General features: G+C 63.5%; 1 protein-coding gene across 14 annotated transcripts in view; it reads left to right on the plus strand.

Moving 5' to 3' along the window:
* Positions 1–24,780, plus strand: part of MCF2L (MCF.2 cell line derived transforming sequence like) — a 108,555-nt gene that overhangs the window by 62,018 nt on the left and 21,757 nt on the right. For 12 of the 14 annotated variants that reach the window (XR_002225104.2, XM_020290517.2, XM_020290510.2 and 9 more), the window contains exons 3-9: positions 502–616; positions 10,609–10,699; positions 18,120–18,239; positions 21,074–21,190; positions 21,732–21,881; positions 22,559–22,683; positions 24,510–24,624. Coding sequence is in view for 13 of the 14 variants with exons in the window: in XM_020290517.2 (XP_020146106.2) it covers positions 502–616; positions 10,609–10,699; positions 18,120–18,239; positions 21,074–21,190; positions 21,732–21,881; positions 22,559–22,683; positions 24,510–24,624 (833 nt within the window). In the remaining variant the exon portion in view is untranslated. Of the gene's footprint in view, positions 1–501; positions 617–9,190; positions 10,280–10,608; positions 10,700–18,119; positions 18,240–21,073; positions 21,191–21,731; positions 21,882–22,558; positions 22,684–24,509; positions 24,625–24,780 lie in introns of those variants that run through there. The other 2 variants (XM_076009602.1, XM_020290521.2) reach the window with 2 other exon arrangements.

Here is a 24,780-nt window from a genome sequence, read left to right on the forward strand (position 1 = left end):
CTCAGTGGGTGCGTATCTGCCCCGATAAGCATGACGCACAGCGAAGACACTACTCAGTTTTATTTTTTTTTTTTTTTTGAGACAGAGTCTCGCTCTGTTGCCCAGGCTAGAGTGAGTGCTGTGGTGTCAGCCTAGCTCACAGCAACCTCGAACTCCTGGGCTCAAGCAATCCTGCTGCCTCAGCCTCCTGAGTAGCTGGGACTACAGGCATGCGCCACCATGCCCGGCTAATTTTTTCTGTATATTTTTAGTTGTCCAATTAATTTCTTTCTATTTTTAGTAGAGATGGGGTCTCACTCTTGCTCAGGCTGGTCTCGAACTCCTGAGCTCAAGTGATCCTCCTGCCTTGGCCTCCCAGAGTGCTAGGGTTACAGGTGTGAGCCACCGCGCCCGGCCTAAGATGCTGCTCAGTTCTAACCGAGACACTCGGTGACTCTGGGAAGTGACTGAGACCGGCTGGGGGCCGGCACCCACACTCACGCCGCTGTGGTCTCTCCGCAGGGGGGCGCGGGCAGGACGGCAGCCCCGTCATCACCTTCCCCGACTACCCGGCCTTCAGCGAGATCCCCGACAAGGAGTTCCAGAGTGTCATGACCTACCTCACCAGCATCCCCAGGTGCGTGTCGGGGCGGCCCAGCCGGCGTTTCTATATGGTGGGTTTCAGGGGTGGGTGTTAGCATCATTGGAGTCCCTGAGACTGTGGAGGGGCTGGCGTCTCTGTGGGCGTCACCACCGTTGGGGTCCCCGGGGCCGTGGAGGGGCTGGTGTCTCTGTGGGCATCACCACTGTTGGGGTCCCTGGGGCCGTGGAGGGCTGGAGCTGTGTCAGTGAGGAAACCGTGGCTCTCAGCAGTTGTCAGCTTGCCTGAGCTCTGGTTTGGGCCAGAGTCCCACTTTGCAGGCCCAGGGCCCTGTCCCTCCCTCCCCGCGGGGCGCCTGGAGCCTGGGTGTCCAGCCGTGGACCTGGCTGAGTTGGGCTGGTTCCTTCCCCCAGGAGTGCCACCAGCCTGCAGGGGAGGGTCTTTCTTTTTATAGCCAGAGGGCTGCGCACAGGGCTGTCCAGGCAGTGTCTGCCTGGGGCCTGAGGTCTGGGGGGCTTGTCTGCCTGTGCGTCCTGGGGTGCTCTGGCCCTGAGGGCAAGGTGGTCGTGGGGGTCTTGGGGTCGCGGCGCCCGGGCTGCCCGTCCCGCTGCTCCCAGCAGACTCTTGAGTCGTCGGCCTCCTGCCCCACGCGGTGGCCGTGGACGGTGCGTTGAGACGGGAACGTGCTCCCATACGACACTCTTGTCCCTCATGGCGAGCAGAGCGCGAGGACAGGGTGACTGCGGTGGAGACGTGTAACCAGGAGGGCCGAGAGCGAGGCCTGGTCCCTGTCACCTGTGCCGCCCTCTGCTCCCCGCCCACCTTGGCGCGGGGCCTCGGGTCTGTGGCAGAGCTCTGGGTCCGCCTGGCCCAGAAAGGGCCACAGCGAGCCCGGTCCCCCGTAGACGCCAGTGGGCTGGTGCTCCGGGGAGGCTCCCGGAAACCTGGCAGGCGGGGTCCGGTGAGCAGAGAGGGGGCTCGTGCCGGCTGCGGTCAGAGGCTGGTGGATGGCGGCGTCCCGGTGTGTAGGACTCGCCTCCTCCCCTGCCCTCCTGGGAATCTCGTACCCACCACACGCCAGGCTCTGCCAGCCACGCCTAGCACACGGAGCACGGACCTGGCTCAGGAGGACCAGGGGACCGTGGTGGCAGCTTAGCGGGGAGTGATGCCACAGAGCAATTCCGGAAGTTTCTTCCCTCTGACTTCACACTCGCACTGCGGCAGGAAGGCCGTTCCCCAGCTGGTTTCGTAGATGAGGCCCCGAATCCCAGAGCAACATCTCATGCTGACACCTGGAGTGTGGCAGCGGCTGAGGTCCGAGGACGCAGGCTCCAGGCCGCTGTCACTGCCTTGCCCTGGCCCGGCGCCCGGCACACACGAGGCTGAACGGCTCCTCGGCGCTGGCGCTGAAGCCGAACGACCTGAGTGCGTTTCCGAGACACGGGGCTGTTCTCAGGTGGGCGCCATCCCGCCCGGCGCTGGGCGTCTCCGCCCGCTGACCCTCCTGCCCCCGGGTCTGGGACCTCATGGGTCCCGCAGGTTTCCACGCCCCTTTCCTTGAAACACCAGGGGAGCGTGGTCCGCATGTGCGCTCCACTATTTCTGGTCACCACATGGTTCCGGAACCTTCCACGGCCTCCTTGCTGCTGTCACCTCCCCGCCCCTTTCTGCTCCTGAGATTCAGGAATCTCAGGCCCAGACTCCCGAGGGCCGGGACCTGCCCAGCCGTCCCCGTGGGGCACGAGACCCCCGCACGCAAGCCGGCCCGGCTGGAGGCGCCGCTGTGGGGTCTCAGTGTGCGTCTGAGCGCGCCCAGGGTCCTGCTGCTCACCGAGGGAGGATTCGGGGGAGTGAGCCCTTCCCCTGCCTGGGGATGGAAACTCAGGTTTTATGGTCACCCTTGGATTTTTAAAAAATGAAAGGATCATTTGTGGTCACCAGACAGTCTCAGTCAGTCCCGGGAGTGTCCGGGCCCAGCACACCGAGCTTGCGCAGCCGTGAGCCTCTCCCGGGGCCGCAGGTACCCACGCCGCTGACTGTCCCGCCGGCGCCCCTCGGACCTGCCTCCACCAGCCCTTCCCGCCCCCACCCTGCCTCGGCCTTTGCATGCGCCTCCGCCCCCGACGCCCTTCCCCTCCCCCTCGGCCACCTCCTCAGGGAAGCCCTCCAGCCCACCCCACACGGCACCGCTGGGGCTCGTCGGTGATAGTCTGTGCTGCCCCCGAAGCTCCTGGCTGCCCTGGGCCTCCCCGTGCATGTGCCGGGCAAACAGACTCCTTGGCGGTGAGGAAGCGCAGGGACCACGCTGCCTGGCAGACCGAGGGCCTCCCCGTGTCTCTCCCGCACGGGCCCACACGCCTCGTCACCGCCCCCACCTGAGTCAGCACGGGCGGCTGAGACTTTCTCCGCTTTCCTTTCTGAGGAGGGTTCATCCCAGAGGGACGGAGCCTTTCACACCCCCGGCCGCCAGCGCACACGCACGGGTCGGGCTGCGTCGCTCGCTGCGGAAGGAGGGTGGCGCCGCCTCGGCCTCGCCGGCCTGTGGGAGACAGTTGGAGCTGGGGGGGGTCCGGGTCCAGGATCCGTGTTGGGGAAGGCGTGCGTCAGGCATCTGTGTGGGGGGGGCTTGTGTGTGGTACAGCATACGTGTACTGTAGTATGTGATGTGTGTAGTGTGTGCATGCTTGAGGCATGTGTGTGGTGTGTGTGCAGTGTGGGGTGTGTGTGGTATGGGGAAATGTGTGTGGTTTGTGATGTGTATGTATAGCGTGGTGTGGTGTATATAGTGTGGCGTGTGTGGGTGTGGCATGGGGGTATATGTGGGGTTTATGTGTGTGCGTTGTGTGTGGTGTGTATGGTGTGTAGTGGTGGTATGTGTGTATGGTGTGTGGTTTGTGTTGTGTATATATAGTGTGGTGTGTGGTGTATGGTGAATATGTGTGGTGTGTGAGGTATGTGATGTGTGTGTAGTGTGTGGCATATGTGGTGTGTGGGGTATGTGCAGTGTATGTGTGAGGTGTGTGACGTGTGTGTATGTTTGGTGTGTGATATGTAGGGTATGTGATGTATGTGTGGTGTGTGGGGTGTGAGGTATGTGTGTGGTGTGTGAGGTATGTGATATGTGTGTGTAGTGTGGGGTGTGTGGTATTTGTGGGGGTATGTGTGGTGTGTGACACATGTGTGGTGTGTGATGTGTGTGGTGCGTGATATGTGTGTGGTGTGTATGGTGTGTGTGATGTGTGAGGTATGTGTGTGGTGTGCGTGTGTGGTGTGTGTGTATGGCGTGTGTGTGGTGCACGTGTGTGGCGTGTGTGTGTGTTGTGTGCTGTGTGGAGCTGCCGGCACAGCGGCACCAGAACCCAGCACCCAGGTGGGCAGTGTCCCTCCCTCCGTGCCGCGGCGCTGCCCTCTGGTGGACGCAGCCAGCAGTGCGGTTGGTCCTGGGACTGGCGAGGGGACGGCCCTGCAGGCACATCCAATGGGTGCGGGTGCGGGAGGCAGCAGGGATGTCCTCGGTCCCTGCTGTGCCTCAACCCACCAGCTCCAGGGCTCCTCCTCCCCTGCCCTCCCCAGCACAGGGTCTCCTCGGCCCAGTCAACCCATTAAGGAGCTCTGGCGCTGTCCATGGCTGCGTCAGCCTCCAGCTGCCTGGGAGGAGGGGCTCCATCTCCAACCAGCCTGTCAGAGGCTGTGCACTTGCAGACACACTCACCCACACACAGGCATGCATATGCACACGCCACACACACAGATGCACTTGCAGATGCACACACACCCGCACATGCATGTGCACACCACACACACACATGCACTTACACACATGGGCACGCATGTGCACACACCACACACACGCATGCAGTGGTGGTGAGGACGCAGCAGGCGGGTCTCGGGTGGGAGCTGCAGAGCAGGCGCTCTGGGGTTCAACTGCCTGAGAGGGGTGGTGCCCACGCCTGCTCTGGGGCTCTGTTGGTGTGTTCGTGCGAACAGCGAGCGACGGGTCTTGCTGCACGGGCCCTGCAGGCAGGTCAGCGGACGAGCTCGGGAGCCCTTCCTTGGCGAGGTGCTGGGGCACGGGGTGGGGGGTCAGGGTCTTTGTGGCGGCGGGGGAGGTGGTGGGGACAGCTCCCCTCACTCAGGGACAGCCACAGACAGACAGGCCATCTCTGCTCAGCACGATGCAGCCTGCTCCTGACTCTGCACCTTCCTGACTCCATCCTCCCCCCTCCTGGGGACAAGGAAGGCCACCGAGCCTGTGACCTCATGGATTCAGGTGACTCTCTGGCCGGTGTCCAGCCAGCTGGCCCCAGGCCGCCTGGCCCCTGCATGGTGGTCACTTATGAGCTTAAACTCCTGACCAGCAGGAGCTGGCCACACACTCAGGGAAGATGAGCACCCTCTGGGATTAAGGGATTTACACAAAGACAGTGCTGTCGTCCTGATTTCTGAAAGACCAGGAAAGACACTGGATTTGTTCTTGAAAACTAGATTACCTCCTGCAGAGTTGGATCACGGCAAGCTCTGTTCCACCACACGGACTTAGGGTGCCCTGGGCCAGGCAGCCCCCCCCAACAGGTGCCTGCCCAGGGTGGGCCCAGGAGGGTCCCAGGGAGGGTCTGCCCAGGGAGGGTCTGCCCCAGGGAGGATATTCAGGGAGGGTCTGCTCCAGGGAGGGTCTGCCCCAGGGAGGGTATTCAGGGAGGGTCTGCTCCAGGGAGGGTCTGCCCAGGGAGGGTCTGCCCCAGGGAGGGTCTGTCCCAGGGAGGATCTGCCCAGGGAGGGTCTGCCCAGGGAGGGTTCCCAGGGAGGGTCTCCTCCAGGGAGGGTCTGCCCCAGGGAGAGTCTCCTCCAGGGAGGGTCTGCCCCAGGGAGGGTCTTCCCAGGGAGGGTCTGCCCAAGGGAGGGTATTCAGGGAGGGTCTGCCCAGGGAGGGTCTGCCCCAGGGAGGGTATTCAGGGAGGGTCTGCTCCAGGGAGGGTCTGCCCAGGGAGGGTCTGCCCAGGGAGGGTCTGTCCCAGGGAGGATCTGCCCAGGGAGGGTCTGCCCAGGGAGGGTTCCCAGGGAGGGTCTCCTCCAGGGAGGGTCTGCCCCAGGGAGAGTCTCCTCCAGGGAGGGTCTGCCCCAGGGAGGGTCTGCCCCAGGGAGGGTATTCAGGGAGGGTCTGCCCCAGGGAGGGTCTTCCCAGGGAGGGTCTGCTCCAGGGAGGGTCTTCCCAGGGAGGGTCTGCCCAAGGGAGGGTATTCAGGGAGGGTCTGCCCAGGGAGGGTCTGCCCCAGGGAGGGTATTCAGGGAGGGTCTGCCCCAGGGAGGGTCTTCCCAGGGAGGGTCTGCCCCAGGGAGGGTCTTCCCAGGGAGGGTCTGCCCAAGGGAGGGTATTCAGGGAGGGTCTGCCCAGGGAGGGTCTGCCCCAGGGAGGGTATTCAGGGAGGGTCTGCCCCAGGGAGGGTCTGTCCCAGGGAGGGTATTCAGGGAGGGTCTGCCCCAGGGAGAGTATTCAGGGAGGGTCTGCCCCAGGGAGAGTATTCAGGGAGGGTCTGCCCCAGGGAGAGTATTCAGGGAGGGTCTGCCCAAGGGAGGGTATTCAGGGAGGGTCTGCCCCAGGGAGGGTCTTCCCAGGGAGGGTCTGCTCCAGGGAGGGTCTGCCCCAGGGAGGGTCTTCCCAGGGAGGGTCTGCCCAAGGGAGAGTCTGCCCAAGGGAGGGTATTCAGGGAGGGTCTTCCCAGGGAGGGTCTGCCCAGGGAGGGTCTGCCCTAGGGAGGGTATTCAGGGAGGGTCTGCCCCAGGGAGAGTATTCAGGGAGGGTCTGCCCAGGGAGGGTATTCAGGGAGGGTCTCCTCCAGGGAGGGTCTCCTCCAAGGAGGGTCTCCCCCAGGTAGGATCTCCAGGGAGAATCTGCCCAAGGAGGGTCCCCAGGGCGGGTGTCAGCCCCAACAAGGGTCCCCAGGGAGGTGTCTTCTGGGGCACATGTGGTTTTTACCTCTCACCACACGAGGGCGCCATTGGTCAAAATACATCTTTTTGGAATATGGCCCCGTGAAGCTGCTTTTCTTGCTGACATTGACCTGTCGCCGACATTGACCATTCTTACTTCACGAATGGTTTTTGCTTATTTGTATGAGTAGCATGTGATAAGTTTACATATTGTGCGTGTCGTCTCCAAGGGTCTGGTTCTCTTGGGCTCTGAGGCCGTGTGCTGGGTGCGAGTGACCCCCGGGTCTGGCCGGCTGGTGCCCCAGCGGAGGACCAGGCCCCGTGTTGAGCAAAGTCGGAAAACCATCACCACCAAACACCGCTCACTGCGAAGTCACAGTAACTGAGACAAACGGCACAAACGACGAATGACCACAGTGGGTGACTGGGGTGTCGCTGGCCGTCGGTGTGGGGAATTACCAATTTGGCCACCCCTGCCTCACACCACGAGTAAAAGTCACTAATAATTTCAGAGAGATCGAGTTTAAATGTGAAGTGTAGCTTCTGGATGAGCACAGGAAACGTCCACCCGGGGTGAGCAGAGGTTGCTCACAGGAGACCGAGACGCGGCCGTGAAGGACAAGGTGGGCCAGTCGGGCCGCGTGTGCCTCACTCACGCTGCGCGTCTGCGGCTCTGTCACGGCCGGACAACACGTTCTCTTAGCAAAGTCACAGTCCCAGGCAGGGAACTCACGTGCCGCACGCTCTGTCCCGAGTGGCTGAGATGGCCTCAAGGCAGCAGGGGGACACCTCTCTGGGCCCCGGGTCCCTGCCTGCTCCCGCCATGCCCTTTCTCCCTGGCGCTCGCCGCGGCTCCCCCGCCTGTGGGGCATCTGCTCCCTGCCCGCCCACGTGGGGAGAAGCGTCCTGCCCAGTCCCCGCGGCGAGACGTGGCCGGCCCAGTGTCCACGAGCCCACTGCTCCGCCCGGCCTCGCTGTGCGGGACCCACAGGCTGGCGCAGCCTGTGTCCCTGAGGCCAGCCGGCAGCCGGGGTCTCTGTCAGGGAAGGCCCAGCAGATTGTCCCATAAATTCCTGAAGCATTTATGGGGCCTCTGTGCCTTTTTCCTGTATCTGGGCCAGAAGTGAGCTCATCAGCCTCAGACCCAGCTGCGGGGCGGCTGGCCAGGGTGGCCCCGTCTCCAAGGCCAACTGTGGTGGGGTCGAGCCAATGTCGGGGTGTCCGTGGGCTGTGTCCATGCACAGGGTGCCGGGTGCTGCTCCTGCCGGGGCTGTCCGCCTCAGTGTGGCCTCCCGCCTCCTCCTCCTGTGCCACCAGCTCCAGAGGGACCCACACACAGCCGGGCCTTCGGGGACCCCGGCATGTTCCTGCTGGAACCGGGCCGGGCCTCACTCCCGTCCCTCCAGCGAGCTCGGGCACCGGCAGGGCCTCCACCAGCCCCAGGCCCTGCCGTGCTGGGTACGGTTGCGGACATGGAGCCACGTGCTGCTGGCCCTGCTCGCTGGGACCACCCCCAGCCACGCCGCCTCGATGGGGCCTGCAGGCGGAGCGGGCAGGGGACAATAGGGGTCTTGATGCCCTCATTCAGGTTTTTCAGTCTAGACCTTCCGGGTCAGTTCCCCAGAGCGTGGCAGGACAGCAGCTGCGGGGGGTGGGCGGGTGCTTCGCCAGGACCCATGTGGACAGGCGTGTGGTCTCTGGGGACAGGTCCCCTTTAGCACCGTCCCTCGGCCCTGGAGTGGGAGGCCTGCCTGGCCTGGGCGCTGGGGGAGGAAGGGGCTGCCACGTCCCCGTCCTGTGGGGCCAGGCGCTTTGGGTCGTGACTGGGTCTCGCCTCCCCGGTGACCACAGAGCCCCCCTGCGCCTGAGCACACGCCGAGGACATGTGGCTCACGGCTGGGCCGCGGCATGGGATGCCACGTGTGTGAGGCCCCAGCACTGCGGGCGGTGGGGCCGCACTCAGGCCAAGGCAGGGCCGTCCCAGTGCAGATGCCGGGCGGCGGCCATTCTGCACCTGTTGCGGGCGATGCCCGTGGCGAAGTGTGCTTCACGGGTGGGCGCAGAGGGTTTGCAGCGTGAGACCGGGATCCCTCCACAGCCCATCTCCACTCAGGGACAAGGGACGTCAGGCCTGGTGGCAGCCGGGACACCCTGCACAGTGCACGCCGTCTGCAGGGGTGGGGCTGTTACCGTTCCCAGTTTGCAGAAGTGGCAACACATGGTTTACATGAGTCACCGGCCAGGGGTCCCCCAGAGCAGACGGGCGGGTGGGGACCTTCCTCAGGCCCTGCTGTGGGACTCGAAAGCCCTTTGCTGGGCTCGTCGGTCTGAGGATCCGGTGCTCAATGGAAACAAACCTCCCTGGGCTTCTTGCCCGTAGCCGCGGCAGCCGTAGGGTACAGAGGGACTTGGAATGGCGGAGCCCTGCGCACTCCTTGGGGCAGGGTCGGGGTGGGGCGGTCAGTCAGGCTTCTCGGAGCTACGCGTCTGGGGTGCAGGCGTGGTCAGTGCCACTAGAAACCGCCCATGCCGGTGTGCATCTCTAGGGGGAGCGAGGTCGGGTTTCACAGGCCGGGACAGTGAAGTTGCCCCCCGCATCCTGACCAAGAGCTGGCGGGCACTGGCGGGCCCTCCTGGGGCTACTGAGGCAGGGACAGGTCCTGCGCTGCCACGGAGCCCGCGTGTCCAGTAGCTGCCGGGACGGAGCAGGGACAAGGGTCTGCTCTGACCTGACTTCTGAACCAGCCCACACGGCTGGAAGCAGCCGGCCAGGCAAGTGGGTCTCGGTTCTGCACCGGTGCCCGGCGGCATGGGGGGAAGCCGGTGCCCGCACTTAACTCACGTGAGGCCGGCAGACTTTGGGGGCACTAATGGGGTTTGCTGAGATCCCCACGCCTGCCGTGTCTCTCAGTTCCTAAAACTGTCAACGTGCTTGAGCCCAAAAAGTAAATCAGGAAATAAAAACACATAACAAAACGTCGTAGCTCTACGAGAACTCAGCCACCACACCAGGAGACACGTGTTTTCTGTGAGACAGACTCCACGAGCCCTCCCATGTGCATGGCATGCGTTCACGTCCACGGCAGAAAGGCTGCGTGGATTGACAGCAGACATCTGTTCACCCAGACGTGCTCTGCTGTCATTGAACCAGTTCACTCCAGACGCGTGGATGTGGACAAGGAGCCAGCTCCACACGCCACACGGATAGATGCACGTGGTGCATGTCTCTGTCCCCGTCACCAGCTCTGAGTCAGCAGGATCTTGCAGTCAGCCGGAAGGCTCCGGCTTTGTCAGGAAGCGCTGGTGGCAGGCAGAGCTCTTCACACGCTGTGAGATTTGTCCGTGCTCTGTGTAACCCTGCCCTTCACGGAAACCTGGAACGGGCTCCTTAGATGCGCTCAGACACTCGGGAAGTGGCGACTCGAGTCCGTGCCGTGCGCCTGCCTGTCTCGGAGCCTCTGTGGGTGGCAGCCGCCGGCATCACACATCGGCTCGGATGAGAAACGCTCCAGCCCTGTGCTGTGACCCGGGCTCCTGCCAGCAGGCCCTGCTGGGGGTCGGAGGTTACGGCTGCCTAGCCGCTCGTGTGTGAGTGAGATTGCAGATGTGGCTGTTGCCAGGAGCCCAGTCTCGCCGCCTCCCACTGGCAGCAGGTGCTCGGGAGCCTCCGGAAGCCTCCCGGGTTTCCTCCCGGAGCGGGATCAGCGCCATCAGGAGCGGTTGTGTGACGTGGACAGAGACAGGCTCCGCGGAGGCCGGGACTGGTGTGATGTATGGGCCGCACAGCTGGTCGTGGAGGTTTAGCTGCCCGAGCCCCGGGAAGACAAAACGGGCTCTGCCTGGACCTGTGGACCGAGGGGCCGTGCTGGGCTGGGGGATAAGAGCACGCTGGGAACTTCCTCCGTGCTTGGATGCGAGCCAGTTCTGGGAGTTGGGGGATGGGCTGTCCTCCCCGTGGGGATGTGGCCAGGACCTCTGCTTGTCACACCCCCACCTGCACGGCAGGGACGGCACAGGATGGGGGGCGCTCATTGCAGCGTTTGCTGGGAGGAAGCTGGACCCCCTTGCACACGCTGACCCCGGTGTCTGTCCCGTTCCAGCTTGCAGGATGCCGGCGTGGGGTTCATCCTGGTCATAGACCGGCGGCGGGACAAATGGACCTCCGTGAAGGCGTCCGTCCTGCGGATTGCGGTGAGTCCCCGGCGGGTGACAGCACCGTCCCCTTCACGGTGCTGTGGGGTGGGGTGGGGGCGGGGGTTGTGCTCAGGGCTCCAGCCGGGCCATGAGGCAAGCGCCCAGCCCCCGCCCCCAGGCACCTGAGTTGTGGCCAGTGCACGCGTGTGCGTGTTCTCAGATGGGCCAGCTCTGCGGGAGTCTGCTGAAATCTGGAACCAGTTTCCCCAGCCAGACAGTCGCCTATTTCTGAACACCGAATGTGAGATGCTCAGGATTTTAGTTCGCGTCTGCTCTTAGAGGGAGCGCGGGAGTCTGGAGAGGCAGACCCGGAGGCGCCGGGAGCCCTCCGGCCGGGCGTGAAGTCGTGTCGAGCGGCGTCTCCTGTTTCCAAGCAGGCTGTTCACGCGTTGTCTTTAAGACTAGCTGAGATGCCGGAGCCTGCCTTGGTGGCCCAGCCCACCGTCCGGTCACCTCCTTTCCCAGGCGTGGTCGTTGCCCCTGGGAGGCCGTGGGCAGGTGTGGGGCAGAGAGGCGGGGCCGGTCGCCGCTTTCCGCTTTCCACCTGCAGTGATCGCGGGTGGAGGCAGGTGGAGCCGGCAGAAACCCTGAGTCCATTTCCGTCGGCGCTCCCACCTCCGCGCAAGGACTCGCATGGCGCACTCCGCCCACCGCACTCCGCCCACCGCCTGCCTGCTGTCCGTCTGGGCTTCGCCGCAGCCCAAGGACAGAAACGCTTTGACACCTATCCTTAGGCCGGGGGTCCTCGCTGCGCAGGCTCACTGCTCCCCCCAGCCCCGGGGAGGTCGGGGTCCGAGGCTGCCCTGGGGCTCCCGGCCTCACAGGGCCGCTGGCCGAGTGGGGCAGTGGGAGGGTGAGGTCCTCCCTGCAGTCGCCCCACTGCTTCCCTCCAGCAGGGTGAGGCCCAGCACCCGCCCCGACTCTCAGATCCAGCCTTGTCCTGGCGCAGACCTGTCCCTAGGCTGCTGGTTCTCTCGGGGGTCGCGGGGATCCAGCACATGCATGCACACACATGCACACACACAAACACATGTAAACACTCGTGTGTACACAGACGGCCATGCCTGTCCCTGTCCCAGCCTGGCGTCATTCATCTGAAATGACTTGGAACGCTTCAGGGTATTTCGAAAGAAGTAGACGTGTCGTACAATCAGCTTTCCTTTGTTTTATCGTCCCTGGAAATTCAGGAACTGTTTTTGATAAGCTAGCACCAGTTCATAGCCAGTGTGTCCATTTCAGCGTCTTAAATTTTAAAATGAGTTTGTGTGTGATGTCATTGCAGCCTGTTGTAAAAACCGTAAGGACCTCCTGGCTCAGGCACACGAGGGACGTGGGACGAATATTTATTGAATGGTTAAGTCAGTCCTGGGCTGGGCGAGCTTAACGTGGGGCTGGCACCGAGCCCAGGCCCGAGCACCGGTCCCAGGCGGGTGGGACGCCTCCAGCGCCATCACCCCAGACCCTCCTGGGCCGGGCCGTGTCTGACGGCGAGAGGAACCCCAAATACAAGGCTGCTTTTCGAGAAATATGGAAGTTAGTTTTGAAAACTGAGACAATCCTGTGGGCTCACCCCCTCCCCCAGAGCGAGGTGGACTCTGCACTCGAGTGGCCGTGCGGGTGGGACGCGGTTTATTCACTCAAGGGAGGTTTGTGAGCGAGGAGTTACTGCCACACCTCCAACTGTGCTTTGTGAAAGTCATAACTGAAAAGTTGGTGTTCGGGCTTTTATTCTTGCCATGACTCTCATACCATAAAGAAATGATTTTTCTGTTCTTTACCCTGTAATTCTGAGACTTCGTCAGCACTGGTGTGAAAGTAGCAGAAGTTTGCACGTTTCCACCGGGTTTATCAGGAATTCTCTGTGAACTCCAGTGATTTCTCATCACAGAGTTCCATGATCACATTAGTGCAGATTCTGTTCCTGTCTCCACGCCCGTCCTGAGACGCCGCTGTGTGCAGGCCGCCCCTGGCACCGTGGGCGTCTAAGGGGGAAAGGACAGGAGCAGCCAGCCCAGGGAGCACCCAGCCGGGGGATGCCATGCTTGGGGGTCACAGCAGGGATGCAGGGAGCACCCAGCCAGGGGATGCCATGCTTGGGGGTCACAGCGGGGATGCAGGGAGCACCCAGCCAGGGAATGCAATGCTTGGGGGTCACAGCGGGGATGCAGGGAGCACCCAGCCAGGGAATGCAATGCTTGGGGGTCACAGGCAGGGATACAGGGAGCACCCAGGCAGGTGCTAGGCCACAGAGAGCTGGCCGGCATGGTCACCAGGCCCCTCTGTGGCCCGGGCTGGGTCCCCCGGGGAGGGTGTCCTCATGTCCAGGGCCCTCTGCCCAGGAGTGGTACTGTCTACAGAAGGCTCATTGCAGCAGGGAGTGAGGTCAGCCTTGGAGGGTCACCCAGCAAAGGACAGAGGATGGCGTGGACACGGCCGAGCTGGGCGCCGGGCAGACCGGGAGGGTGCATTGGGAAGGGCGGTGATGGGCTGAGAGACGCTACGAGATGCCTGGGAGGCAGGGCTAGGGTTGACTCCCGGGCGGTGGGGCTGTCAGAGCTACCAGGCGGGGCCGGAGCTCGCAGGCAGCTGCCACCACCCTGGGCCTCCGCGGGGGCTCTGCCTCCCACACGCATCCAACGTGGCTTCCGGAAAACTACGCTTGGCATGGCCAAGTCTGGGGTCCCGGGGAGGATTCTGAACCGGCGCCAACACCGCAGCGAGGACGATTCCACCCCAGCGCACGGGCCCTGGTGCTGCGGGCAGGACAGAAGCGCCGGGCGGCAGAGCCCTATCTCATCTCTGAACGAGCTGACGCTTACATAACGCGCTATGATTAAGCGTCTATTTTTGGCCGCCATATGTGCCATCTCATGAGTTGAGCTCTCTGTAATTTGGGACGTTCTTGTTTCTTTTTTGGATACCTTCAGCTTGGCTTGGAATAGAAAATAAGACACTGGAAGTCAGAATCCAGCATTCCTTAAATCGGACGCCCAGGGACAAGGCTCCGTCCACCGTGACAAGGGCCGGGTGCTGGTGCCGGGTCTCGGCCGACAGGCACAGGCAGGACCCCGCGCTGGGCGTTCACTCGCCGTCTCTTCCTCTGTCAGATGTCGGCGTGCGGCTCGCACTGTCCTTGGACGGTGCGTTTCTCACAAAGCGCCGGCGTGCACCCTTCTGGGATGGCGTTTCACAGCGTGGCCCCTTGCACTGTGCTGAGCGTGTGCGTGCGTGTTGGCGTCCTGCGTCTCGTGGCAGAGTGTGCACGTCTGTGCTTAGAACGAGCTCGCTTCAAACTAGATCTCCGTCCTGCAGCCCGTGGCTCAGGAAAACTGAGTTCAAGCCGTGTTCAGTCTGTGTGGGACCGGAACACGGGTGTCTGCCTGTGCAGCCCCCGAGCAGTCTGCGTGCGCACACAACACACAGAATGGAGGACCCGAGGGATACCAGACTTCCGGGTCATCCAGCGGATTTTTCACACTTGGCAGAATGCGACTGTGTGCAGTGCCACAGTGGGATTCGCACCCAGCGCTGGTTACGGGGGTCGAGAGTACGCGCGGTCTGTGGGACAGCGAGAGCCCGTGAGGCCCAGGCAGGGGCAGCCCAGCTCTGGGAGGAGACGCTCCGTGAGCTTTGCCACGGGAGGCCAGAGCCTCCCTGGAACACGGGGTGGGGGCGCAGGGGGAGAGCACAGGCTTCTGAGGGGGAGGGTCCCCCACTCGGAGTGGCCCCTGGGGAGGCGGACTCGTCCCAGGCGGCGGGGGCAGGGCGGTGGTGCCCGGCCTCGCGGAGGTGGCCGAGCCCGCCCGGGGCGGGACTGCCGTGCGCAGCGAGTGCCTGCCCAGGTGAGCAAGGCCCGGGCCCAACCCTGCTTTGGGGGACGGGACCGCCTCTGTTGGGCACCTTCTGAGTGCGTTGAGCATGCAGTGTCGGGCTGAACACGTGTGGCAGTGGGCAGAGCCCCGGGAGGCTGCGCTGGGGAGGGGGCTCCACGCAGGGCTCCCCAGAAAACTGGACACCACGGACACCTCCTGCGTCCCATTGGCCGGAGTGACATCTGCAGACATGCACGCTCAGTATTGTTCGCTCTGTCCGTCTCCGAGCATATTAACTCGGAAACCAGGGCTCCCTTTCTCTGTCTCCACGTGACGTCATGCACCTGTCTGTCCCCCAGTCACCAGGGCCAGCCCAGAAAGCAGGCGTGTGTTTCCGTGTCGGAGAGAAACCTCCTGCAAGTTCTGTGCAGATTCAGTCTCCTGCAGCTTGCAGAAGGACATCGTGTTGTCACCTCCGTCCTGCGTCCTCTGCCTGTGGCGCTCACCTCTGCCTTTTGAAATGAAGTTTTATTCTGGACCTTGCCCAGCTTTTAGCACCGATGGTTGACCCCGACTGGGAGAACACTTAACCTGCCCTTGTTTATATTTAACACATGTTTGTGTGCACCATTCAACCCTGCTCACTGGCCAAGAGCGTCCGGAATATAAAGATTCAAAGTTTAAAAACAATGGAAAGGTTCCACTTTCCGGGTCTGAGAAAATAAAATAAAAGAAAAAAATTAAAAAAGAAAAAAAAGAAAAAAGAAAAAATAATGGAAAGGCTAACTCGGAGGAAAGCAGGAGTGTGGAATCACGCTGACTGCGCCTCCAGGCACGGCCCCGAGCTGTGTCCGTCCCCCTCACAGGTGGGGGACTGAGCCTCCTCCCCGGTGGCTGGATGGAAGTGTGAATCTGGGGGGGCTTGCAGGAGGCGGCAGCCAGCCCTGGTTTCAGCTCAGACATCCGGCCTGTCCTGAAAGGGCCTGCCTTCCACGGGGTGTGAATCCGAGGTGACGAAAACTGCCATCAGATTTAGAAAGGCGTGATTCTCTTTCAACTCGAGAGACAGGCCCCATCAGGGTGGCTTTCCCGAAATAGTGGTGGCCGATTTCACAGCAGCGGTGACACTTTTCAAAGTCCTCTTGATGGGTGACCCGGACCTGCCCTCCGGTCACCCTGTGTGCGCCGCCTGCAGGACGAGCATTAGCCGTGGCACGGTTTGTGTGTTGGTGCGGTGTGCACGGCGTGGCAGAGCGCACGGTTGTGGGGACATGCGGTTGGCTCCAGGGCAGCTCCCCGGGGGCCAGGGGGACAAGTGTGGAGGCCGGCGTCTGGCAGACGGGCCCGTGGAGCCAACTCAGGATGCACGGTCCCTGTCCTCCCAAAGGACAGCAGACGGAGCAGAGACATGCCAGGGCCCTGGGTGGGAGGTGTGCACAGATGCTGGTGTCCCCCCATCCCAAGGCAAGACCAGCGTCCACCCAGCCTAGACAGGGAGCTCAGCTGCCCAGTGACGGGACAGCATCCGCCTGGCCTAGATGGGGAGCTCAGCTGCCCAGTGACAGGGGACAGCGTCTGCCCGGCCTAGATGGGGAGCTCAGCTGCCCAGGGACGTGACAGTGTCCGCCCAGCCTAGATGGGGAGCTCAGCTGCCCAGGGACAGGGGACAGTGTCTGCCCAGCCTAGATGGGGAGCTCAGCTGCCCAGTGACAGGGGACAGCGTCCACTCGGCCTAGACGGGGAGCTCAGCTGCCCAGTGACAGGGGACAGCGTCCGCCCGGCCTAGATGGGGAGCTCAGCTGCCCAGGGACAGGGGACAGTGTCTGCCCGGCCTAGATGGGGAGCTCAGCTGCCCAGGGACAGGGGACAGCATCCGCCCAGTCTAGATGGGGAGCTTAGCTGTCCAGTGACAGGGGACAGCGTCCGCCCGGCCTGGGCGTGGAGCTCAGCTGCTGCCCGGGCACGGAACGTGCTCTTGGCCTCCGGTGTCTGTGCCCCGGCGAGTGCTCATCTCCGGTTCAACGCCCCCCCCACACACACACAGGCAGCCTAGGAGGCAGCTCCTGGCTCATGTTTTGCTTCTAAGGACGACTGCCACACCCCTGCCACCGGGGCCTCCGCGCTCCTGTGCCGTCTCAGTGAGTCATGTCGTCATCCCAGGGTCTCGCTAGAACTCGGGACTTACCTGCAAGGTCCCAAGGACGCCTGATGCCGTGTGGTCAGCGAGGAGGGGAGCCCGGTGTCCCTCCTGCCGGAGCAGCCGGGGTGCCAGCCCCGGCCCTGTGTCCCCTGACCTGGGAGTCCTCAGCTCTGTGGCCCTGGGGCTTCTCTGGCGCCAGCCACGGGCGTGGCAGGTGGGCGTGGGCCAGCCCGTCGGCCAGGACGCGGGTGTGTTGGTCCCCCTATTCCTGCCGCTGTGTCTGTTCCCGGCCGTGGGGCCGTCCCATCCTTGCGTGTGTGTCTGTGTTCCGTGTGCGTTTGGCCTCGAGACACAGAAATTGAACTCGCCGCTTCAGACTCTTCTGTTTTGGGTGACGGGCTCTCCCTGGGGTCTGGGCGTGACTCAGCCCTGGCGTGGCCTTCCCTGCGTGGCCGTCAGGTGGGTCAGCACGCTCTGCGCCAGGCAGGTGCTGAACACCGCAGAAGCCCCTGGTCACCCCACCCTCAAGCGTGACAAAGCCAGATGCGTCAACTCACACGCCTGCAGCCCCAGCACTTTGGGGGGCTGAGGCAGGAGGATCGCTTGAGCCCGGGAGCACAGGGCTGCCATGAGCTGTGATCGTGCCCCAGCCTGGGTGACAGAGAGACCCTGTCTGTTAGAGAGAACCGAGGTAGGCGCCGCTGCCGTGCCCATTTTGCAGATGGGAGGACTGAGGCACAGAGAAGCGAGGATCTTGCCCAGGGTCGCAAACCTTGTGAGTGGCAGAGCCAGGGAGCAGACACGTCCGTGTCCCTGTGTCCAGGGTGTGTGTGCACGCCGGGGTGTGAGCTCATCTTCGATTTCGTTCAGGCAACACGTGTGTCGTCTATACGATGTCTTGCTGCCGCACGCGCGTGGGCTCCTGGGGCTGTCGGAGCGGCCTGTGCAGATGGGTGGCGCAACCACGGGAAGTGACTCTCAGGTCCCCGAGCCGGGCGCCACAGGGTTGGCCCCTCTGCACCTGGCGGGGGGAGGGCCCGTTCCAGGCCCCGTGCAGCGGCCCTTGCTGTCCCCCGGCTCCAAGACACACCTCCCGCCTCTGGGCCCCGGTGACCTTGCGGGGCCGGGTCACCTCTGTGCAGACCCCACCCCAGACACAACCACGTGCGCGGCAGGACTCGGGTGAGAGCTGGAAGGGTGCGGCTCTGCCCCTCGCAGCTGTGAGGCGCTCTGGCTCTGAGTCCACAGACCGAGCCACAGACTGCGCCGAGCAGCGAGCGCAGCTTTTCCTTTTCTCTTAAAAAACGGCGGGGTCTCTGAGAGGGGCCGGGGCTGTGACCGCTTCTATCCCAGCATGCCCGTGCCCCATGGGGCACCTCGCGGAGGCCATGTGGTTGCCTCGGGGTGGCGACGCCCCTCTCAGCCACGCCGTCCACGGAGGTGACGCAGCCCCCCCACCCCGCAGGCGTCGTTCCCAGCGAACCTGCAGCTCGTCCTCGTCCTCCGCCCCACGGGATTTTTCCAGAGGACTCTGTCCGACATCGCGTTCAAGTTCAACAGAGATGACTTTAAGATGAAGGTGCCGGTGAGTATGCGCCATCCCCCCACCCTCCCGCCCGCCGGCACAGTTCTCCAGGCGTGACCCCAGCGCCGTGGCCACCGGCAGAGCCCTGCGGCGCTTGGTCGGAAGCCGCACATCCCGTCCACGCGGTCCCCAGCGTCCCTGCCCTGCCCCAGAGCTCAGGGTCCCTGACACACAAGCCCAGCCTTGGGCGGGAAACTGAGTCAGGGGACACGGTCATACCTGCCGTCTCTGCAAGGAGCGGCCCCAGCTGTGCCAGTCCAGCCCTCCCCTCCTGTCCCCCGACTCAGCCCGGCACGCACAGCCTGTCCCTAGCACTGCCCGTCATATTAAGAAAGGAAACGTCTTAGGGTGGACCAGTTGTCCTTTCAAAAAACAAAGATCACCTGGGAGGCCGAGGCCGGAGGATCACTCAAGGTCAGGAGTTCAAGACCAGCTTGAGCAAGAGCGAGACCCCGTCTCTACTAAAAAAAATAGAAGGAAATTAATTGGCCAACTAAAAATATATAGAAAAAAATTAGCTGGGCACGGTGGCACATGCCTGTAGTCCCAGCTACTCGGGAGGCTGAGGCAGGAGGATCGCTTGAGCCCAGGAGTTTGAGGTTGCTGTGAGCTAGGCTGACGCCACGGCACTCTATCCAGGGCAACAGAGTAAGACTCTGTCTCAAAAAAAAAAACAAAACACAAAGACCATAAAGTCCCTCAAAGCCCGTGGACTCTGGGAGCCCGCGTCCCCTCTGGACCTGGCTGTCACCTGAGCCGAGCGGCCTCTGTGAAGGACACTGGACGGGGGCTGTGGCGGAACCTCTGTGGGTTCCTTTCTTCTCCGCCCCAGTGGGGACAGCAGCCCCGGCCAGGTTGCTCCGGGAAACCCAAGACCGGGCTGGGGATCCCGCTCCAGGAGGGTCCTTCCTGCCCCTCGGTGTGCAGGTGGCAGCAGCCGAGCTTGGCGCCCTCCTGACGCTGCTCCTGCCCCTCCGCGGACCTTGGCCCCGGACACACTCGGCCCTTCTCTCCCCGAGGCTGGGGAAGGCTGGGTCTGGGCACTTTGACCTCCTCCGCCCACCCAGGAGGCCCCGGGCCCACCCACCCTGACACCCTGACCGCAGTCCGCCCAGGAGCCGCTCCGTGACCCGCCACCTGGCACGGGGCAGCGACGGGGCAGGAGGACGTTCTGCACAGCCGGCCATGCACAGGGCCCTGCAGGGTCTGCATGCGAGTTGCGCCTCTGTGGCCCCGAGAACCACAGGCTCCGGGTCTCTGGCAGAGCTCTGATGCCCAGCACGTCTGTGCACAGAGAACCTGTGTGTCTGAGCCACCGCTTCCCAGGGTGACTTCTGCCCGGGCGGGGGGAGGGGCTGCGTGTGCAGCGTGTCTCGGGCAGTCACGCATGTGTATTGTGACCCTGTAATGGGGTGACAGGCTCCCCGGATATTGGCAGGTGCACCCCACTGACCACAGGTCTCTGTGCCACAGACGGTCACAGGAAACGGGGTCCCTCCCGTCAGTGCCGGGGTCCCCCCTGCACAGTGCCTCTGCTGTGCCGGGGCTCAGAGTCGCCTCACGTGGTCTTGCGGAAGCGGTCTCTGGCCTCCTCAGCCTCACGGGCCCGTGTTAGGTGGTCCTTCAGGACCGCAGAGAAGTTCATTTGGAGAATGGCTGTTAAAGACGCATCCGTGTCCGTGTTGTGGGCTATATGCTGAACTCGGTCCTGGAAGGAAAGTGTCACACAAAGCACCGGGTTCCTGCACCCCTGTCACGGCCCAGCACATGCGAGGCGTGGACGGGACTCAGCCGGGACGCAGAGACCGCAGGGAACACGGCCTCGCACATGCCGGCCGCGAGTCAGGTGCTGGGCAGCCTGTGAATAGCTCCGTTAAACAGCGAAGAGAGAACGAGTCCTCTCTCCCGAGAACCCCATTTTCTAGTTGAAACTGGAAATGTGACAGGCTCTTTAAACAGAGATCACGTCCCAGTCAAGGGTTCTCAGTAGGGCGCCGTGGCAGCCGGTGCGGAAAGCGTCTCCGTCATGGGGTTTCCACAGCTCTCCTGGCCCCCAATCCTCCCCCAGGGGTGATGGCCCAAACCGTGCCCAGGCCCTGTCCAGTGTCCGGGGGGTGGGCAGCATCTCCCCCACTCGAGAGCCGCTGCATTAAACCAACACAGTATTTAATGACCACTGAGCGGCATCTAATGATGATATCAGCGCTAAGCTCCGGAGGCCTGTCTCAGGGTATCCGTCTACAGGGACCACACGGCCTCAACGGGGCAAGAGAAATAAAGAACCAACTTGGCCACCGCAGCCGGGGTTTCCTGTACCAGGTGTGACCTCAGGCACCGCTAGCCTGGCCCGTGCTGCTGCCCTGACTCTAACTAGCACGTACATGACTGCGCGGTGCGTTTGGCAGGAGCAGGGACCAAAACTACCCCCATTCTGACCAGATCACTATTTGATCAGTCTGGCGAACCTGCCCGCAGTGGGCGTGGACGCCTGTCAGAGGTCCGCCATGTGCACGCTCTCTGTCAGGGGTTGCACGCGCTGACGGCCAGCGTTTGCTCCTCGTTGTAAGCCGGTGAGATCAGCCGTAATGCACCTGTTTGTGAGCGAGAAGCTGAGGGGGAATCGGCGACTCGCATGGCGTGGACCAGCCGGGAGGTGGGGGGAGCAACCTGGGTCCACGCCAGGCCGCGGCCAGACGCCTCCATCCGCGTTGCCACCACCGCCCCATCCAGGGCGGGGACGCTGGACGCTCTGCCCGTGGGCCGGTTCTTGCCGGGAGCCAGTCGTGGCCCCAGAGGCTCAGCCTGGACGCCGTGACCCGTTCCCTCCCTGCCAGGTCATCATGCTGGGCTCCGTGCCAGAGCTACACGGCCACATCGACAGGTCGCAGCTGACCGAGGACCTCGGAGGGACGCTGGACTACTGCCACACCCGGTGGCTGTGCCACCGCACAGTGAGTGGGCCGGGTGCCGGCGGGTCGAGGTTCTTGTCAGTTCGTGGTCGACCCGGCAGGACAGCTCCTGCCCTGCGGCGTTGCCCTCTCCAAAGTCATGCTCACGCTAGCACTAGCTTGCTTCCCCGAGAATGAGGAGATGGTCTCAGGGGACCTGAGTCATCACGAAGGCGTAACACGAGCAATGAGTTTGGGAGTAGCTCGCTCTCGGCTGGGAGGCAAAAGAGAAAAGGGTTTGAAAACACAAAACAAAGCCTGTGTTGCTGTGGTTTGCGACGCTCACCCCCTCGACGTGGGGGGAGAGACCTCCGGCGCAGGGTGGCTCTGGGCGGTGGGAAACCCGTAAATCCTGCCTGGTATGCTCGGGAAGAAACGCACGAGGAGGGAGCCCGGGAGGGCGTTTCCTTTTGCACACGCCTCGGCCGGTTGCACTTTGGCCGCCGCCCTCTTGAGATGCCGCGACAGTGGCCCCGTGGCGTTGGCCGTGGGAGCGCGGGGGCCGCGGCATGGGCACTGCGGTGACCGCGTATCTGCCCCCCAGGCGATTGAGAGCTTCGCGCTCATGGTGAAGCGGACGGCGCAGGCACTGCAGGCCTTCGGGACGGAGCTGGCCGAGACCGAGCTGCCCAACGACGCACCGTCCACGCGTGCCGTGCTCTGCGCACACACTGAGAAGAGGGACAGGGCCAAGGTGCGTGCGGCTCCCGCGGCAGCTAGGCAGCGCCGTAGGGCGTTGAGACAGTGCCGGGGACGCGTCTGGGCCGGTTTCAGAGATGCCTTTGGCCGCGGTCAGCGGGCAGCCTCCCTGCCCAGAACCAGCGCTGCTCTCTGAGGGCGGCGTGCACGCCCTGCAGGCCACGGGCTGCGGCTCCACATCGGCCTAGCCCAGCGCCGCCCGCGCCGTCGGGGCGAACGGGGGACCCGGGGCCGTCCTCTGTCCGGGCAGGCAGGGACGCTGTGGCCAGAACGCTGGGCCTGAGGTCCCGGGCAGCACACGTCCACGTGGCTGCTGGGGGCCGTGTCCGGGGCCATGTGTGCCCCTGGCCCTGAAGCGGCGTGGGCAACGGCCGTGACCCTCTGCGCCCTCCGTCTTCCGGGGGAGCGGCTCCTCCCACGAGTGGCCTTTTGCGCCCAGCGGCAAGGGCTGCCCCGGGGCAGGGACGCTTGCGTCTGGCGTCCACCCCTCCTCTGCCTGGGCTCTCCCCCACCCTGCACACCCGGGCTGAGAGTCCCCGCCCGGCCCGGCCACTGCGCAGACGGGACCCCGTGCTGCACGTCCTTACCCCGAGGGTCTGTCCTCACCCCCGGGACGCCCCGCGGGACCTCGCCGCTGCCCGGCTACGCTGACGCCGCCTCCTGTCCCTGCAGGAGGACATGAGGCTGGCACTGGAGGAGGGCCGCGGCGTCCTGGAGAGCGTCAGCGCGCCGCTGGCCCAGGACCCAGAGCGCAGCGTGAACCAGGACCAGCTGGACAACCAGAGCACTGTGCAGAGGTGAGGCCGGGCCCCGCCCCAGCCACGGCGCAGAGCAGCCCATGGCCCCTGCGGCAGGAAGAGGCCACAGGCCGGGAAATGTGACCATCCGAGCCCTGAGGCCAGCGGTCCCCTCCCCAGCCTCTGCGTGATTGTCACCCCTTCCTGCCAAGAAGCTTCCTGACCCCAGAGCAGGCGGCCTGTCTTGGGGGGAGACGGCCGGAGCAGACATGCTTTTCCTAGGCGTGAGGGGACGTTGGGGTAGAGCGGTGGTGACACGGCACGCTGGCTCGTGTGGCTTTGTCTCCAAGCAGGGCTTTTTTTCTTTTGAGACAGGGTCTCACTCTGTCATCTGAGCTAGAGTGCCATGGCGTCAGCCCCGCTCACAGCAACCTCAAACTCCTGGGCTCTAGCAATCCTGAGCTCCTCTTCAGGCTCCTCCTGCTCAGCCTCCCGAGTAGCTGGGACTACAAGATGCGCCACCATGCCCGGCTATTTTTTTCTATATATTTTTAGTTGGCCAATTCAATTTTTTTTTAGTAGAGATGGGGTCTTGCTCTTGCTCAGGCTGGTCTTGAACTCCTGACCTTGAGTGATCCTCCAGCCTCGGCCTCCCATAGTGCTAGGATGACAGGCGTGAGCCGCCATGCCCCGCCCCAAGCAGGTCTTCTATGGACGGGGACGCTGGGCTCTCCCCACTGGTGTGGGGAACGTCCTTTCCTGCTGTCACACGAGGTGTGATCTGTGTACCTTCCCTGGGTTCCCAGCCTGAGGCATAACAGGGCGCAGGTGACGCCCGTGGGCTCACAGGTGCCAGCTGCCACCTCACGCAGGCTGGGAGTCCGGCACCGCCCGTCCTCGCCCACCCGTCCGTCCACACGGGTCGGTGCTGCCATCCTGACACAGGCCGAGGCGTTTCTGGGGACCCCCAAGCTCTGCCCTGGACTCGGCGGGGCCCACGACAGCAGCCTCCTGTGCCAGGGACACGGGGGACAGGGTGCAGGGGCACAGCACCGAGGGCTCCCATGGAGACGGGACAGGGCCCGAGGCAGAGGTTGCCCAGCCAAGAGGGACGGGCGGCGGCCCCAGCTCCACACCGGGCTCCTTGTCAGCTTCCCTGGGACTCGGTTTCCCTGTCTGTGAAAGGGCACAGATCCGAACACACGCCTGGCCAGAGGCTGGGGACCGAGTGGGGATGAGGGCAGTGCTGGCGCAGCGCCAGTGCGCAGGAACCTCCGGGCCCTGTCACTGCTGAGCTGAAGTGCAGGTAATGGGCCCAAACCCACCTCCTGGGCCTTAAAAATTAGCTAACTAGGCCGGGCATGGTGGCTCTCGCCTGTAATCCCAGCACTCTGGGAGGCTGAGGCAGGCGGATTGCTCGAGGTCAGGAGTTCAAAACCGGCCTGAGCAAGAGCGAGACCCCGTCTCTACTATAAATAGAAAGAAATTAATTGGCCAACTAATATATAGAGAAAAAATTAGCCGGGCGTGGTGGTGCATGCCTGTAGTCCCTGCTACTCGGGAGGCTGAGGCAGGAGGATTGCTTGAGCCCAGGAGTTTGAGGTTGCTGTGAGCAAGGCTGATGCTACGGCACTCACTCTAGCCTGGGCAACAAAGTGAGACTCTGTCTCAAAAAATATAAAATAAAATAAAATTAGCAGGCTCGGCTCACTCCGCCGGGAGTGTGACATGGAGGATGGCGCTCAGGGAGGGGGCGCACCCCAGGCCTTTCCTCCTCCTTCCCCGCTGCTCTGGGGGTCATGGTCGCTCCACCTGCCGGGCCCCCAGGGGGATGTGGCGCTCCCCCTGCACGACACACGAAGGCCATGGCCGTGTCCCCTCTCCAGGCTCCTGGCCCAGCTGAGCGAGACGGAGGCGGCCTTTGACGAGTTTTGGGCAAAGCACCAGCAGAAGCTCGAGCAGTGCCTGCAGTTGCGGCATTTCGAGCAGGGCTTCCGGGAGGTGAGTTTCCCAGCACGGTGAGCAGAGGCTGCCCCCCTGCCCCCGTCCCGCTCTGCACTCCCCCACACAGAGACCCCCGCCCGGGGCTTCGGGTCACCTGGGGTGCACGCCCCTTTTCAGGATGACTTCTGCTAAAGAAAATTAAAGCTTTTGTCT

Source organism: Microcebus murinus, chromosome 13 (assembly GCF_040939455.1).
Source record: "Microcebus murinus isolate Inina chromosome 13, M.murinus_Inina_mat1.0, whole genome shotgun sequence".
Lineage (NCBI taxonomy): Eukaryota > Metazoa > Chordata > Mammalia > Primates > Cheirogaleidae > Microcebus > Microcebus murinus.